The sequence below is a fragment of the Lolium rigidum genome, chromosome 4 (genome assembly GCF_022539505.1).
Source record: "Lolium rigidum isolate FL_2022 chromosome 4, APGP_CSIRO_Lrig_0.1, whole genome shotgun sequence".
In the NCBI taxonomy this organism is placed as follows: domain Eukaryota; kingdom Viridiplantae; phylum Streptophyta; class Magnoliopsida; order Poales; family Poaceae; genus Lolium; species Lolium rigidum.
Window position 1 is genome coordinate 219,010,334 of NC_061511.1, and position 15,587 is coordinate 219,025,920.

Genomic DNA, 15,587 nt, shown 5'->3' on the forward strand with positions numbered 1-15,587 from the left:
GCTATGCTGCTGCGGCTCGGCTGGGGCATGCGCGCGACAGAGCGGGATTGTGCGGTGCTGGGTGATTTTCCGTGTAGCGAGAGGCACCAACGGCGGCAGGCGCGGACAGCTGGGGATCGTTGAATTGAAAAACAACAAAATGAGTAGCTCTTTTTTTCGAAACGAAGGCAAAAAGTTTGCCTCATTGTATTAACTAGTAATCTTGCACGCGCATCGCACGTATGTAACTATATTGCAGTGAACCATCAAAATTGGCTTGAAAGATCAAACAAATTGAGATGTCCTCTAAAAACTTGGAAGAAAAATCCATTAATCTAACATCGCCTAGAACTTTTGCCATCCTATTAAAAAAACTCGGTTGGTGACTATGCAGTTATTTTCTTTTTGCCAAAGAAGCACAAAAGAGGTTGATCATATTTTTGCAAAAAGCGCAGGCAACCTAAGAGAAAACCATGGTTTGCATCTTGTCATGCCATAGCCTCAAACAGATTAAAACTTTATGTTCTACCATTTTTGTTTTGTTTCTGCCACTTGTGAGGGAAAAAAATATTGTAGCTTCGTTCTGGATTTTGATATGCTCAGTACTTCGCTTCGCCTCGCTGCACCTAGTAGTATAATCTTCTGATATTTCAAATAAAACAAATTCTCACTTTAAGGAATATCAAAGCAGAGTTAATTAGAATACTGAAGAACCAATGTAAAGCCAAACCGGCATCCACTGCTCTAACAAAATCATGTCCCCAAACTGTTGGCTGTATCATAATAGAATCTGAATAGCAAGAATTAAAGGATGAATCTCCTATGCAATTTTCAGGTTGGAACCATATCTAATGAAAATCTTCACTCAAAAGTATTACAGCAATGGATTAAAAGAATGGAAGGAGTAGAAATATCAGTTCAGTGATCATATCCGCAAAGATATAGTGTATGTATGCACTTCCCTCCATCCCACGATAGTTGTTTTAGATTTATCAAAATTTAGATGTATCTAGATGCTAAATACATCTAAATTTTGATAAATCTCTGACGACCTTCATGGAAAGGAGTGAGTACTAAACTACTGCCACTTGAGCTGATTTACAATGTCATAGGAATTAGGCTTCACGTCTTAAGCGTTTTTTTAGCAAGCTTGCTGCTATAACTAAATACAGCTGCCTCGGACATGACCATTTGCAAGGCGTCGTCATTGGCTCAAAAATCTTACCATTTTTAATGCAAAGTTCTACACGCTGAAGAGGAAATTATCCGATGATAAGCCCAAGCATTCCATCATGCAGTTTGTATGCTTTACCGAGGCAGGCAGTAGCAACTGTAAACAAGATATATAGATCAGCAGACACAGGCACAAACTCGGCCCGATCCACGTGCTTCGCGTGCTTCGTCGTTGAACCATGGTGACCCACATCGTCATGCAAGCTTGTGCCTGGCAGGGCCTGACTACCTGCTCCTCCGTCTGACGCTGGCCTCACGCACATTGACGTGCTTGAAGCTGCACCTCGCGATCGATCTCCTCTGAGTCTTTCTCCAACAGCAGTTTCCAGGGACGCTGTTCTACGGCAGGACATCGCCGGTGTGTTGGTTTCCCTCCGCCGCCAACGACATAGCTCCCGAGTGGAGTTCGTTTCTAGGCGGAGCGATCGTGCGATCTGCGACGGGCGTGTATAGGATTGTGATCCACAATTAGCGGGACGTGCAACAAATTAGGAGAAAACCGTGTGGAATTGGCAGCGGCAAGCTGGCAAATATGGGAAGAATCACAACGTCATTGGAGAGACTTGTGCCGTTAGATTTGATGGAATAGAAGGCTAGGATTTGATGTTTCTGCCAACTTTGTGCTTTTATAAGTACTTTAGATTAAGAAGAAAGTGCTCAATTTTTAGGAGAAAATCGGGCGAAAACCAACAACACACACTTTGCACCCCGGCCAACCTGGCTACCCACACGAAGCACAGACGCCATCGAGGGGAAAGACCATCAGTGAGGATGTCATCGAGCGTCATCGTCGTCACTCCTCCACGAGACAGCGATTCCGACTTCACCTTAGACAACCGCCACCGAGACCCTCGCCGCAGACGACATCGGAACCCAAGTGAGCCTATGCCAAACAGTCGACCCCCAAGCACGTCGAGGAGGAGGCAGCTCCTACTTCAACCGTGACCTTCATAGGAGAAGTTGCACGCCTTGCACCGACGCAAGCACCAATCAAGTGGCATCGTTGCCACAAGTCGCCTCGCAGGGGTGACGAAGGACATGCCGCAACTCCAATCCGCTCACCATTGTCATCGTCGCCACGCAACCCATGACGCCAACACCATCCAACTTCCACGGGTCCCTCCGACCTAAGCAACTCCAAATCGATGCCCTCAAGAGGGAAGACGACACAAGAGTGCCGCCATCGACCGATCACGGTGGATCTAGGGATTTCCCCGGAGCATACCCAGACAGGAAGCCACAACGTCACCTCGGCGATGCCTTCAAGAAGGGAGCGGCGCCCGAAGCCGCCGCCACCACTGGCCTCGGCCAACTGCCGGCCGGCCAGCAACCAGACAAGACGTTAGCCCGGGACTTGTTGACCGGGACTTGTTGCGCCATCCCGCTTCGTGCCCAAGACCGGACCACCTTCCCCACCAACACCTCGCCGCTGCCCGGGGCCGCCGCCCCCGGATCACCACCAGCACCTAGCCACTGCACCATTGCAGCACCACCACGGCCAGGCCTCCCGCGCCAGCCAGCCGCGACGCCCAGGCCAGACACGCCCGGAGCCAGCCCGCAGGGCCCAGATCCGGCCCGTCGGCGCCCCACCACCCCCAGCGCCGCCACCCCCGCACGGCCTCGCTCTTCGTGGCTATAAAGGAAATTTGATACTCCCTCCGTCCGTAAATTAATGTGTAGTATTAATATTTGTGATTATCTAAATCTAAATGTATCTAGACATTTAGTATGTATAAGATACATCTAGATTTAGATAAATCTGGAATGTCTATCTATAGACCTAGCCAGGCACAGCCAAAACTATTTTGTCCATGAAACATTACTTCCGGAGCACCCTCAGGAAAAGCATTACTTCTGCAATGAGCTTTTGTCCTTCGAGAAAGTTGTGCCTGAACAGAGTAGTGTAGAACCAAACCCATGCCAAAATTCCTTCTGTTCAGCGATAGCTCTCCATTCTGCTATGGATTCTCTTCAGCTCGATTCTACCATAGTCCTCCTCTCTCTCGTCCTCGTGGTATCCTGCCTCGTCATCGTTAGAAGCTTCTCGTCAGGCCGCAAGGGCCGACTCCCGCCGTCGCCTCGGGGCCTGCCCATCATCGGCAACCTACACCAGCTCGGCCAGGGCTACCTCCACCGCAGGCTGCAGGCTCTCGCGCAGCGCCACGGCCCGGTGTTCCTCCTCCGCCTCGGCTCCATGCCGACAATCGTGGTATCATCGGCGTCTGTGGCAGAGACCGTGCTCAGGACCCAGGACAAGGTCTTCTGCAGCCGGACACCGAAATACACGGTCCGCGGCACGCTCTATGGCTGTCGGGACATCGCCTTCAGCCCCTACGGCGAGCAGTGGCGCCAGTCACGGCGCATCGCCGTCGTGCACATGTTCAGCGTGAAGCGAGTCGACTCCTTTCGGGCACTACGGGTGCAGGAGGTCGCATGCTTCGTGCAACAGATCCGTGAAGCTGGGAAAGACAGAGGAGTCGTCAATCTGACCGAGCTCATCGCCGGCCTAACCAACACCGTAATCTTGAAAACAGCTTTCGGGAACAAACTCCGTGGTGTGGATCCGGAAATTTTCAGCGACGTGATGAAGGAGCTCTCACAAGTGATCCATATAACGGCGGCGAGTGACCTGTTCCCGCGCCTATGGTGGTTGGACTGGGCGACGGGGCTCGACGCAAAGGTGAAGAAGATGGCGGCTAAGCTCGACGGCATTCTCGAAGGTGTGCTTAGAGAGCATGAGAGGAGCCGAGGAGATGGCGAGGGTGAGATTCATGACCTCGTGGACGACTTGCTCTCGATCGTCAAAGATGGCGATCTGGACCGGATTGAGGCCAAGGCACTCATTTTGGTATGTTTTCAATGACAGCAACAGCTTTTTTTTTCATAGGAAATCAGACTAAGATTTCAATCCGCGGTGGAGAATCTCATGTGAGAGTTCATGATCCTGGAAATGCAAAAGATTTAGAAACTCTTGATCTGATGGATGCTATCAGTACTTGACTAAGATATTCGTAGACACAGCCTAAGAAGTAAGAATTGGTATATTGCATCACAAACACTAGCGAGAAGCAACAACCATGTTCACAATTTCTGATCTTTCTTTGAAAATTGCAGGACATGTTCATAGCAGGTCCCGGTACGATATACAAGGCAATAGAATGGACGATGGCCCAGCTTATGAAGAATCCAAGAGAAATGGCAAAGGTGCAATCAGAGGTGAGACAGGTTGCTGCCGGTACACATGGAGGAGTCCTTGAGGAGGAGCTGGAGAAGATGAGCTTCCTACACGCGGCCATTACAGAATCACTGCGACTACTGCCGGTCCTCATTAAACACGAAACAATCCAGAACACTCGGCTACATGGCTATGATATTCCGGCAAAGACCTGGGTCATAATCAATGCGTGGGCAATTGGGAGGGATAGTGAGTCGTGGGAGAACGCCGAGGAGTTCCGTCCAGAGAGGTTCCTAGGCAAGGCTTTTGACTACAGCGGAAAGGACACCAGGTTTCTACCGTTCAGCGCAGGGAGGAGAGGATGCCCTGGCATTACCTTTGCGATGCGCCTTATGGAGCTCACACTAGCTAACATGATGTACCATTTCGATTGGGAGCTGCCGGACGGCCAGGATCCTGAGTCGTTTGAGGTCATTGAGTCTAGTGAGATTTCACATGGCCTTAAGTCCGCTTTGATTCTAGGCGTAACACCTTGTAAGAAGGCATGGACTGATATGGAGTAGCTAGGTATTAATTAATTCCCCTGTAGCAAACTTTGTTTGCACTAAATGTCTAAATTCCGAAATAAGACGATTTTCACCTTTTATGAGAACTAAATAATCCTTTGGCAACTTACTATTGCATTGCAATGTTTGCATCTGTATGTTTGCTTACGTAATTTCCATATCATTCTACTAGAAGTTTGTGCTAGCAGCTGATTGAGGCTGCGTACAGTGTTTCATCGAAGTTCATTCTCAATCTCATCTCTTCTCACATGCGTCAAATATGTTTATTCGTTTGATTTGTTTCATTATTTGTGTAGTGTAGCATCTCTCTCTCTCTCTCTCTCTCTCTCTCTCTCTCTCTCTCTCTCTCTCTCTCTCTCTCTCTCTCTTGTCTTGATTGATTCATGTAGACTCGTGCTTCTCTTAGGTGGGCAAAAAACCGATAACCGAAGACCGAAACCGAAAAGATCGAGACCGAACCTGAAAAAACCGAGACCGAAATGATCGATAAAAAAATTGGGTAGAAAATTTTATAGACCGAATTTAGTTTGGTCAATTCGGTCATTTGTTCCAATTAATCGAATAGATCGAACTGAACGAATTTTACGTGAGACTAACCCAATCTTTAGAATTTTGTGATGTGCGTGAGATGTGGTATTGTTGAATGTTGATCAAACTTCTCTAGCATTGTTACATTTTTGTTTAGATTGTTGAACGTTTATTCCTGCCAATTGATAGTAATATTGCAATGAAAAACGTCCAAAATACATCAAAAATGTTGCCAACCTTTTACTAAATAATGTCTAAGTTTTATGCTGCCAACTTTTAATGTCTAAGAGTCTTATTGTTTGTTGTTGAATATTTTCATTTCTTCTTTTAATAGCTTCTTTTTCTTTGATGTGTATTGTCCTTCATTTATGCGTGGATATTTTATGGCTACTTATCTTATAACGAGAGCTACTTCATGCATTATACAGGTTTTCCTGTTTTCCAAATAAAAAGGCATGAAAATTGGTAAGGTTTTCTTACAAGTCGGTAAATCCGGTTACGGTAAAAGTTTCACAAACACCCCGGTAAAATTGACCGTCTTTCTTTGTTTTTCGCCCATGCAATTTTCCTCTTCTTTGGAAAGATGCGATCTGGTGTGATCTCTCCGGCGCGGGAGAGTAGTTCGAGTAAAACAGTCACAGTAACTGAAGTTTCACTTGACCTTGATGGAATTGAAGTAGATCATCAAGCCAAGTGCTATAAACCTCAATGTGACCTTTGGTAAAACCTTGTTTTGGGTAGAGATGATTTGATCTAAGGGGTTAGGTCAAATGGAACTAAAATCAACACAATAACACATTAATCAAGGATCAATTACTTGGTCTTATAAAAGATCATAACATGTTATTGCTTGTCATAACATAAGAACATCTATTCAATTGGATATCAATTAATAATAAAGTGGAGAAACCATTCTTGACTTATCCTTTCCATGTCTTTAACAAATAAATATTCCTACCATGAACCTCATGGTATTTCTTGAACTAAAACTTTTGAAGTTAACATCAACACAAGCTTATCATTAAATCCTAGAGATGGGAGAGGTCTATACCATCCAAGAGATAAGAAATAAACTCTAAATTATTAACACTTAAAAGTTGAGCAACTACCTTAAATTATTAGGTCACTTTAAAACTTATTACCAAATATGGTGAAACACAAGGACATAAGTGCATAAAAGCCACACATTCTGATTTTAATCATAACTTATTAAATATGTGTAATATCACAAAACTAAATTCGTTTACATTACGAATTATAGTTCAAACTATTTGAATAAAATAAAATATGACTACTTTGAAACCATATGATCATGCCTTGGTGAAATCAACAATCACCATTCAAAATTGGGGTATAATCCTTGTCTTTGACATTCTGATCCCAATTACAATATAATATAACCACATATGATATAGTGACTCACCCACAAGCATAAAATCATTCACAAGATATTTAGTAACAAAAGCCAATTGGCTATCCAAAAATAAATCACATGAGAGGATAATACCAATGCCACATAGGATGAAAATATCTACATAGCTTGCATCCTAAGCTATGCCACCTCATGCTTAAAGGATTGTTATGGATGAGAGCATGACAACCAAGCACCTTACTCATCAAATCAAAACAAGAGTCACCCACCTATGTGTCATGATGCTAGAGCTTGCTCAAGCCTATAAAAGGGAGCCTCACACTTCATCCATTTCATCATCTTGCACCATGATGCAAGAAAACCAACACATTGAGCCATTCCATAAAATAGATAGGATCAAGATGAAGTAGCTAGGAGGTGGAGGCATGCCACAAGATGCAGGTTTATCAGAATTCCTGAAGAACAAGCTACAGAAGATAGCAAGGTAGAATTCTTAGGCAGACCACATATTTAGATAATCACATCATCATTCCTTGAGTAGAAACCTAGATTATAGTCTAAGTCCTTGTGGAGTGAGAAGGGTAATTGGTATAACCATATCCAAATACTTTTAGTAATACTTTAGGAAGCCAAACCTTTGATCATCACAACTTGGTAATGATCATAAACCCTAAGAACATTAAGTAAGGAGCTATTAAGAATAAGATGCTAATTATAATGACATGATTATGCTTGGGAGAAATAGAAGAATAAGTCATAAGTTAAACCCTATATGATAATTAGATATCATTCACCACATGAAATTATAGGAAGATCATTAGTAAGCAACCCTAGGTTATATCTCAATCCTAACTTGTGAATCAATTGGTGATCATAAGCAGAGCCCATACTTATGTTTCCAATTGTTGAAGAATAACCTAGTGCTAAATCCTATGACTAAAACCATGTGTGTTGATTAACCACTTATATCAACCACCTGTGCTCATAAACTAAAAACCAAACCATGGTGAGAGTAGTATCTACTCTAGATATTTTAAGGATTATTAAACTATGATAATAGTACTAAACTTGGAAGGAGTTCTAGTAGAATTTCCAAATTTAATAGCACCTAGTTATGAACATAAAATAATAGACAAGTGATAACATTCTCAAATAATAGATCAAGTCCTTAAAGATATTTTAGCACATGAATCATGCCACTAGATCACCTCCTAGAATTATAAAATTTAGGACACATGAAATCACACCTTTGAAATCCTAGTTCAAAATAGGAAATTAAGCACTAAGATCACCACTCATTAATTACTTCTTGTTAGATAAAGCATGCTTAACATACCACCTATTATTAAGAAGTACTATAAGTATTATAAAAATATTTGGAATTCTAAATGAAAGAGAATGGAATTATAATTATTAACATACCTATTTGAAATATTGTATATGTTGATCCTACCATTATATCAAAAATCAAAATAGTATGTCTCAAGTAGAATTATTACTTAAAAAGTAATTGCCAAGTTAAAATATTTAAAAATATCTGCAAACATAATTGAATTCAAAACTGAATTCAAATTAGAAATTGAAAACAGAAAATAAAAACAGAAAAATAAAAGAAAGGAGAAAAGGACCTTACCTGGCCGTGTAGCCCACCAAGCAGCCCAGCAACATCAGCCCAGCACAGCCCATCGCAGCCCACGTACCTCTTCGCGTGGATAAAGACGAGGAAGACGTCGTCATCTTCGTCTCCTTCACTGGACGCGCTGGAGCTCGCCACCGCGACGAGAACTCCACGTCCCGCGGTCGCCGCCGTAGTTGTTGACCGCCAGCACACGCCGGAGAACGTACAAAACGCGCGGGAGACCTCCATTTCTTCTCCCTCTGCTTAATTTCTCCCCAATGCCGAAACCCTAATCCTCAGACCACCATCTCTCGCCGTTGATTGGAGCCTCCCCGAGCCTCGCCGTGACCACCATCCGCACCGCCATGGTCGACATGCTCACGGTGCGGGAGGAATCGAGCCGAAACCCCTCAGAGCATCCTCACCGAGCTCATATCTCCGACGACCGGCGACATGAAATCCGGCGAACCAGACCCCGGGAAGCCTCGCCGTCAAGCGCGTCGTGCTCCTGGTGAGCCGCTGATCTCCCTAGCATGCTCGGCTAGCTCGATTGACTTCTGTAGCGTCGCCGCGCCATGTGACCGTGTCCGCCGCCGCAGCACCCCGCCGGCGAGCACGCTCCGGTGACCAAACTGGAGCGGCACCACCACCAGGAGGTTCGCCTCGGCGTGCTCTTTCCAACGCGTATCTGCACGCCCCCGCGGGAACCCGGGATCGTCGGCGTCGTCCACCACTGGCCGCCGGTGATGCACATGGTTGCCACGTCGGCACCACGTGGCAACCAACGTGGCACTGGCCCACTCGTCAGTGACCCTGGGTAGCACCAGCCCGGGTATGTTTAGGAATTTTCATTAAAGATTCAAAATTCATAAATTGCTGAAACTTTGTAGATATTAATAAAATTCAAATGAGCTCAGAAAAATACAAATGAGATATCAAAATGTTCAAAAAAAATAAAATCTAACCAATAAAAATATAATATGAAATTCTTATTTTTAATAAAGATTTTTAAACATAACAATTAAGTCTTTTCTTTTATTCTAAATTCAAATCAAATTCAAGAATTAGTTAAACTTTTCTAAAATAAACAAAAAACATTAAGAAAATAAGGAAAACATTAAAACTAATTTTCCTTTATTACTAACTTATTAAATCCTTATTAAAAGGATTTAAACCCTAATTAATAATTACCTTAATTATTAATTCTTTAAAAATAAGAAAATGTCAAATCCAATATTGTTTCTATTTCAAAGATATTAATAACTTCAACTTTAGAATGATGTTATTAACCTAATAATTAAATGGTGATTAGGAAACCCTAGTTCCATTACAAATAAAGTTATAGTTTCATAATCTCATGTGAAACCTAAAACCCTAATTCTAGAAAGGAACCCTAGCTCCATTATTACATGTGCACCCTAATTTGCTTCTAACCTAAACCCTAGGTTAGAACATATGATCATGATATATTCTTTAAATCATAGAACCATAATAGCAACTAAATATTTGTCATGCCTACATAAAATGTAGGACCCTATTAACCATAACTTAGTACTCCATGTATGCATAGCCATCCAACCCAGATGATCAAATAGGATCCACCAAATGTAAACCATAATTCTTATTACCAAGAGCCTCATCCTTACTCATCCATATTTAGCATCACACCATTGTGATGAGCTCTAAAAGTAACCATATCCAATATTTGCATTTCCTACTCATACTCCACTAAACCCTATAAGTACTTCATAATTAGGACCATCCTATTTAGGAACCACCTAATCCTTACTTAGTAGATCCAATAACAAACTCTAGACAACCTAAACCTTAATTGTAATACTTCTTATTACTTAAGAGTATGTTCTTCAAAAGTTATTCTTTTGAAGTAAATAAGGAGTAGACATCAAACCAGCTTTATAGGATCTATAAACCCTAGCTAGCTATCACTAGCAAGGTATACTAACCTTGATAGCACACATGTTTAATGAATTGCCTAAGATATGCTTCCAACCTTGTTAGGATCCATTTAATGCTTACTCCAGAAACTAATTGGAACCATAGGAAACCATAGAAACCACAAACCTAATTTTCATACCTGTTCTTTATCAAAGAACATGTTCTTCAAAAGTTATTCTTTTGAAGTATATGATAAGTAATCATTAACCATGCCATATAGTGCCAAAAGCCACAACTGTTCATTACATATTAGAATTATACCAATTCTTATTCTTGTGTTCTAGTAATATTATTGTTGTGATATGTAATACTACTTGTTTATGATACCAAGTAATCAACCTTAATAAGAACCCTGTTTGTGAATGATACGTCTCCAACGTATCGATAATTTCTTGTGTTCCATGCCACATTATTGATGTTATCTACATGTTTTATGCACACTTTATGTCATATTCGTGCATTTTCTGGAACTAACCTATTAACAAGATGCCGAAGTGCCAGTTCTCGTTTTCTGCTGTTTTTGGTTTCAGAAATCCTAGTAACGAAATATTCTCGGAATCGGACGAAATCAACGCCCAAGTTCCTATTTTCATCGGAAGCATCCAGAACACCCGGGAAGGACCAGAGGGGAGCCACGGGGGCCCCACACCACACCCCGGCGCGGCCAAGGGGGGCGCCCCTAGGGTGTGGGCCCCCGGAACCCCTCCGACTCCGACTCTTCGCCTATTTAAGTCGTCCCGACCTAAAACCTCGACACCAATTGACGAAACCCACGAAACCTGCCGGAGCCGCCGCCATCGCGAAGCCAAGATCCGGGGACAGGGAGTCTCGTTCCGGCACCCTGCCGGAGCGGGGAAGTGCCCCGGAAGGCTTCTCCACCGACACCGCTGCCATCTCCACCGCCATCTTCATCACCGCTGCTGCTCCCATGAGGAGGGAATAGTTCTCCATCGAGGCTCGGGGCTGTACCGGTAGCTATGTGGTTCATCTCTCTCCTATGTGCTTCAATACAATAATCTCATGAGCTGCCTTACATGATTGAGATTCATATGATGATGCTTGTAATCTAGATGTCATTATGCTAGTCAAGTGAGTTTTACTTATGTGATCTCCAGGAGACTCCTCGTCCCACGTGTGTAAAGGTGACGAGTGTGTGCACCATGTGGGTCTCTTAGGCTAGATTTCACAGAATACTTACTCGTTGAATGGCATAGTGAGGTGCTTATTTATATCTCTTTAAGATTGCAATGTGTTTGTATCACAATTTATCTATGTGCTACTCTAGTGATGTGTTATTAAAGTAGTTTATTCCTCCTGCATGTGTGCAAAGGTGACAGTGCGTGCACCGTGTTAGTACTTGGTTTATGCTATGATCATGATCTATTGTAGATTGCGAAGTTAACTATTGCTATGATAATATTGATGTGATCTATTCCTCCTACATATGCATGAAGGTGACAGTGTGCATGCTATGCTAGTACTTGGTTTAGTCGTGTTGATCTATCTTACACTAAAGGTTACTAAAACATGAGCATTATTGTGGAGCTTGTTAACTCCGGCATTGAGGGTTCGTGTAATCCTACGCAATGTGTTCATCATCCAACAAAAGTGTAGAGTATGCATTTATACGTTACAGTTATGTGATCAATGTTGAGAGTGTCCACTAGTGAAAGTGTAATTCCCTAGGCCTTGTTCCTAAATACTGCTGAGTTACTACTGCTTGTTTACTACTGCTGCGTTACTATCGCTGCGTTACTACTTGCTTGTTTATCGTCCGGGCGGAACACTTTTCTGCCGTTGCTACTACTTATTCATACCACCTGTATTTCCCTATCTCTTCGCCGAACTAGTGCACCTATTGGGTGTGTTGGGGACACAAGAGACTTCTTGCTTTGTGGTTGCAGGGGTTGCATGAGAGGGATATCTTTGACCTCTTCCTCCCCGAGTTCGATAAACCTTGGGTATCCACTTAAGGGAAACTTGCTGCTGTTCTACAAACCTCTCGCTCTTGGAGGCCCAACACTGTCTACAAGAATAGAAGCTCCCGTAGACATCAAGCACTTTTACGGCGCCGTTGCCGGGGAGGAAAGGTAAAAGGCTCTCATACTACGGTCCCAGGTAAAGTATTTTTCTGTTACCGTTGTGTGTGTGCTCGAAGCTATTTCCTTTAGATCCTGCAATTGCATCTTGTTGTTTCTTGTTTACACTAGTTTGGCATAATGTACAAGAGTGAGCTTCTTATTCTATTTCCTGATTTAAAACATGGATTGTTTGATGCGAAAATTAAAAAACCTATGAAATCTTCTTTGCATGCTGGTAGTAATATTAGTATGAACGCTTTGAACACCATTGTTGACAATAATATAGAAAGTTCTAAGCTTGGGGAAGCTGGTTTTCATGATCTTTTTAGTGCCCCAAGCATTGAGGAGAAAATTTTCTTTGATGATACTTTGCCTCCTATTTATGATGATAATGATAGTGATCTTTTGGTACAACCTACTATGGAGAGTAAATTTTGTTGTGATTATACTATGCCTCCTACACTTGATGAGAATAATAATGATAGCTACTTTGTTGAATTTGCTCCCACTACAACTAATAAAATTGATTATGCCTATGTGGAGAGTAATAATTTTATGCATGAGACTCATGATAAGAATGCTTTATGTGATAGTTATATTGTTGAGTTTGCTCATGATGCTACTGAAAGTTATTATGAGAGAGGAAAATATGGTTGTAGAAATTTTCATGTTACTAAAATGCCTCTCTATGTGCTGAAATTTTTGAAGCTACACTTGTTTTATCTTCCTATGCTTGTTACTTTGCTCTTCATGAACTTGTTTATTTACAAGATTCCTATGCATAGGAAGCATGTTAGACTTAAATGTGTTTTGAATTTGCCTCTTGATGCTCTCTTTTGCTTCAAATACTATTTCTTGCGAGTGCATCATTAAAACTGCTGAGCCCATCTTAAATGGCTAAAAAGAAAGAACTTCTTGGGAGATAACCCATGTGTTATTTTGCTACAGTACTTTGTTTTATATTTGTGTCTTGGAAGTTGTTTACTACTGTAGCAACCTCTCCTTATCTTAGTTTTGTGTTTTGTTGTGCCAAGTAAAGTCTTTGATAGTAAAGTAAGTACTAGATTTGGATTACTGCGCAGAAACAGATTTCTTTGTTGTCACGAATCTGGGTCTAATTCTCTCGTAGGTAACTCAGAAAATTATGCCAATTTACGTGAATGATCCTCAGATATGTACGCAACTTTCATTCAATTTGAGCATTTTCATTTGAGCAAGTCTGGTGGCCTAATAAAATCCATCTTTACGGACTCGTTCTGTTTTGACAGATTCTGCCTTTTATTTCGCATTGCCTCTTTTGCTATGTTGGATGAATTTCTTTGATCCATTAATGTCCAGTAGCTTTATGCAATGTCCAGAAGTGTTAAGAATGATTGTGTCACCTCTGAACATGTTAATTTTTATTGTCCACTAACCCTCTAATGAGTTGTTTCGAGTTTGGTGTGGAGGAAGTTTTCAAGGGTCAAGAGAGGAGGATGATATACTACGATCAAGAAGAGTGAAAAGTCTAAGCTTGGGGATGCCCCGGTGGTTCATCCCTGCATATATCAAGAAGACTCAAGCGTCTAAGCTTGGGGACGCCCAAGGCATCCCCTTCTTCATCGATAAATTATCAGGTTCCTTCTCTTGAAACTATATTTTTATTCGGTCACATCTTATGTGCTTTACTTGGAGCGTCTGTGTGCTTTTGTTTTTGTTTTTGTTTGAATAAACTGGATTACATCATGCTTGTGTGGGAGAGAGACACGCTCCGTTGGTTCATATGAACACATGTGTTCTTAGCTCATAATATTCATGGCGAAGTTTCCTCTTCGTTAAATTGTTATATGGTTGGAATTGGAAAATGATACATGTAGTAATTGCTATAAATGTCTTGGGTAATGTGATACTTGGCAATTGTTGTGCTCATGTTTAAGCTCTTGCATCATATACTTTGCACCTATTAGTGAAGAATACATAGAGCATGCTAAAATTTGGTTTGCATAATTGGTCTCTCTAAAGTCTAGATAATTTCTAGTATTGAGTTTTGAACAACAAGGAAGACGGTGTAGAGTCTTATAATGTTTATAATATGTCTTTTATGTGAGTTTTGCTGTACCGTTCATCCTTGTGTTTGTTTCAAATAAGCCTTGCTAGCCTAAACCTTGTATCGAGAGGGAATACTTCTCATGCATCCAAAATACTTGAGCCAACCACTATGCCATTTGTGTCCACCATACCTATCTATACTACATGGTATTTTCCCGCCATTCCAAAGTAAATTGCTTGAGTGCTACCTTTAAAATTCCATCATTCACCTTTGCAATATATAGCTCATGGGACAAATAGCTTAAAAACTATTGTGGTATTGAATATGTAATTATGCACTTTATCTCTTATTAAGTTGCTTGTTGTGCGATAACCATGTTTACTGGGGAACGCCATCAACTCATTGTTGAATTTCATGTGAGTTGCTATGCATGTTCGTCTTGTCCGAAGTAAGGGCGATCTACACCGAGTTGAATGGTTTGAGCATGCATATTGTGAGAGAAGAACATTGGGCCGCTAACTAAAGCCATGATTCATGGTGGAAGTTTCAGTTTTGGACAAACATCCTCAAATCTCTAATGAGAAAAGAATTAATTGTTGTCAAATGCTTAAAGCATTAAAAGAGGAGTCCATTATCTGTTGTCTATGTTGTCCCGGTATGGATGTCTAAGTTGAGAATAATCAAAAGCGAGAAATCCAAATGCGAGCTTTCTCCTTAGACCTTTGTACGGGCGGCATAGAGGTACCCCTTTGTGAAACTTGGTTAAAGCATATGTATTGCGGTGATAATCCAGGTAGTCCAAGCTAATTAGGACAAGGTGCGGGCACTATTGGTACACTATGCATGAGGCTTGCAACTTATAAGATATAATAATTTACATGATGCATATGCTTTATTACTACCGTTGACAAAATTGTTTCATGTTTTCAAAATCAAAGCTCTAGCACAAATATAGCAATCGATGCTTTTCCTCTATGAGGACCATTCTTTTACTTTCAATGTTGAGTCAGTTCACCTATTTCTATCCACCTCAAGAAGCAAACACTTGTG

General features: G+C 41.8%; 1 protein-coding gene across 1 annotated transcript; it reads left to right on the top strand.

Moving 5' to 3' along the window:
* Positions 1 to 3,172: 3,172 nt before the first annotated feature.
* On the top strand, positions 3,173 to 4,950 carry LOC124648279 (cytochrome P450 71A1-like). Its single transcript, XM_047188070.1, has 2 exons — positions 3,173 to 4,060; positions 4,327 to 4,950. Exons 1-2 carry the CDS (start codon positions 3,173 to 3,175, stop codon positions 4,948 to 4,950), a joined length of 1,512 nt encoding a protein of 503 aa, XP_047044026.1.
* Positions 4,951 to 15,587: the final 10,637 nt, after the last annotated feature.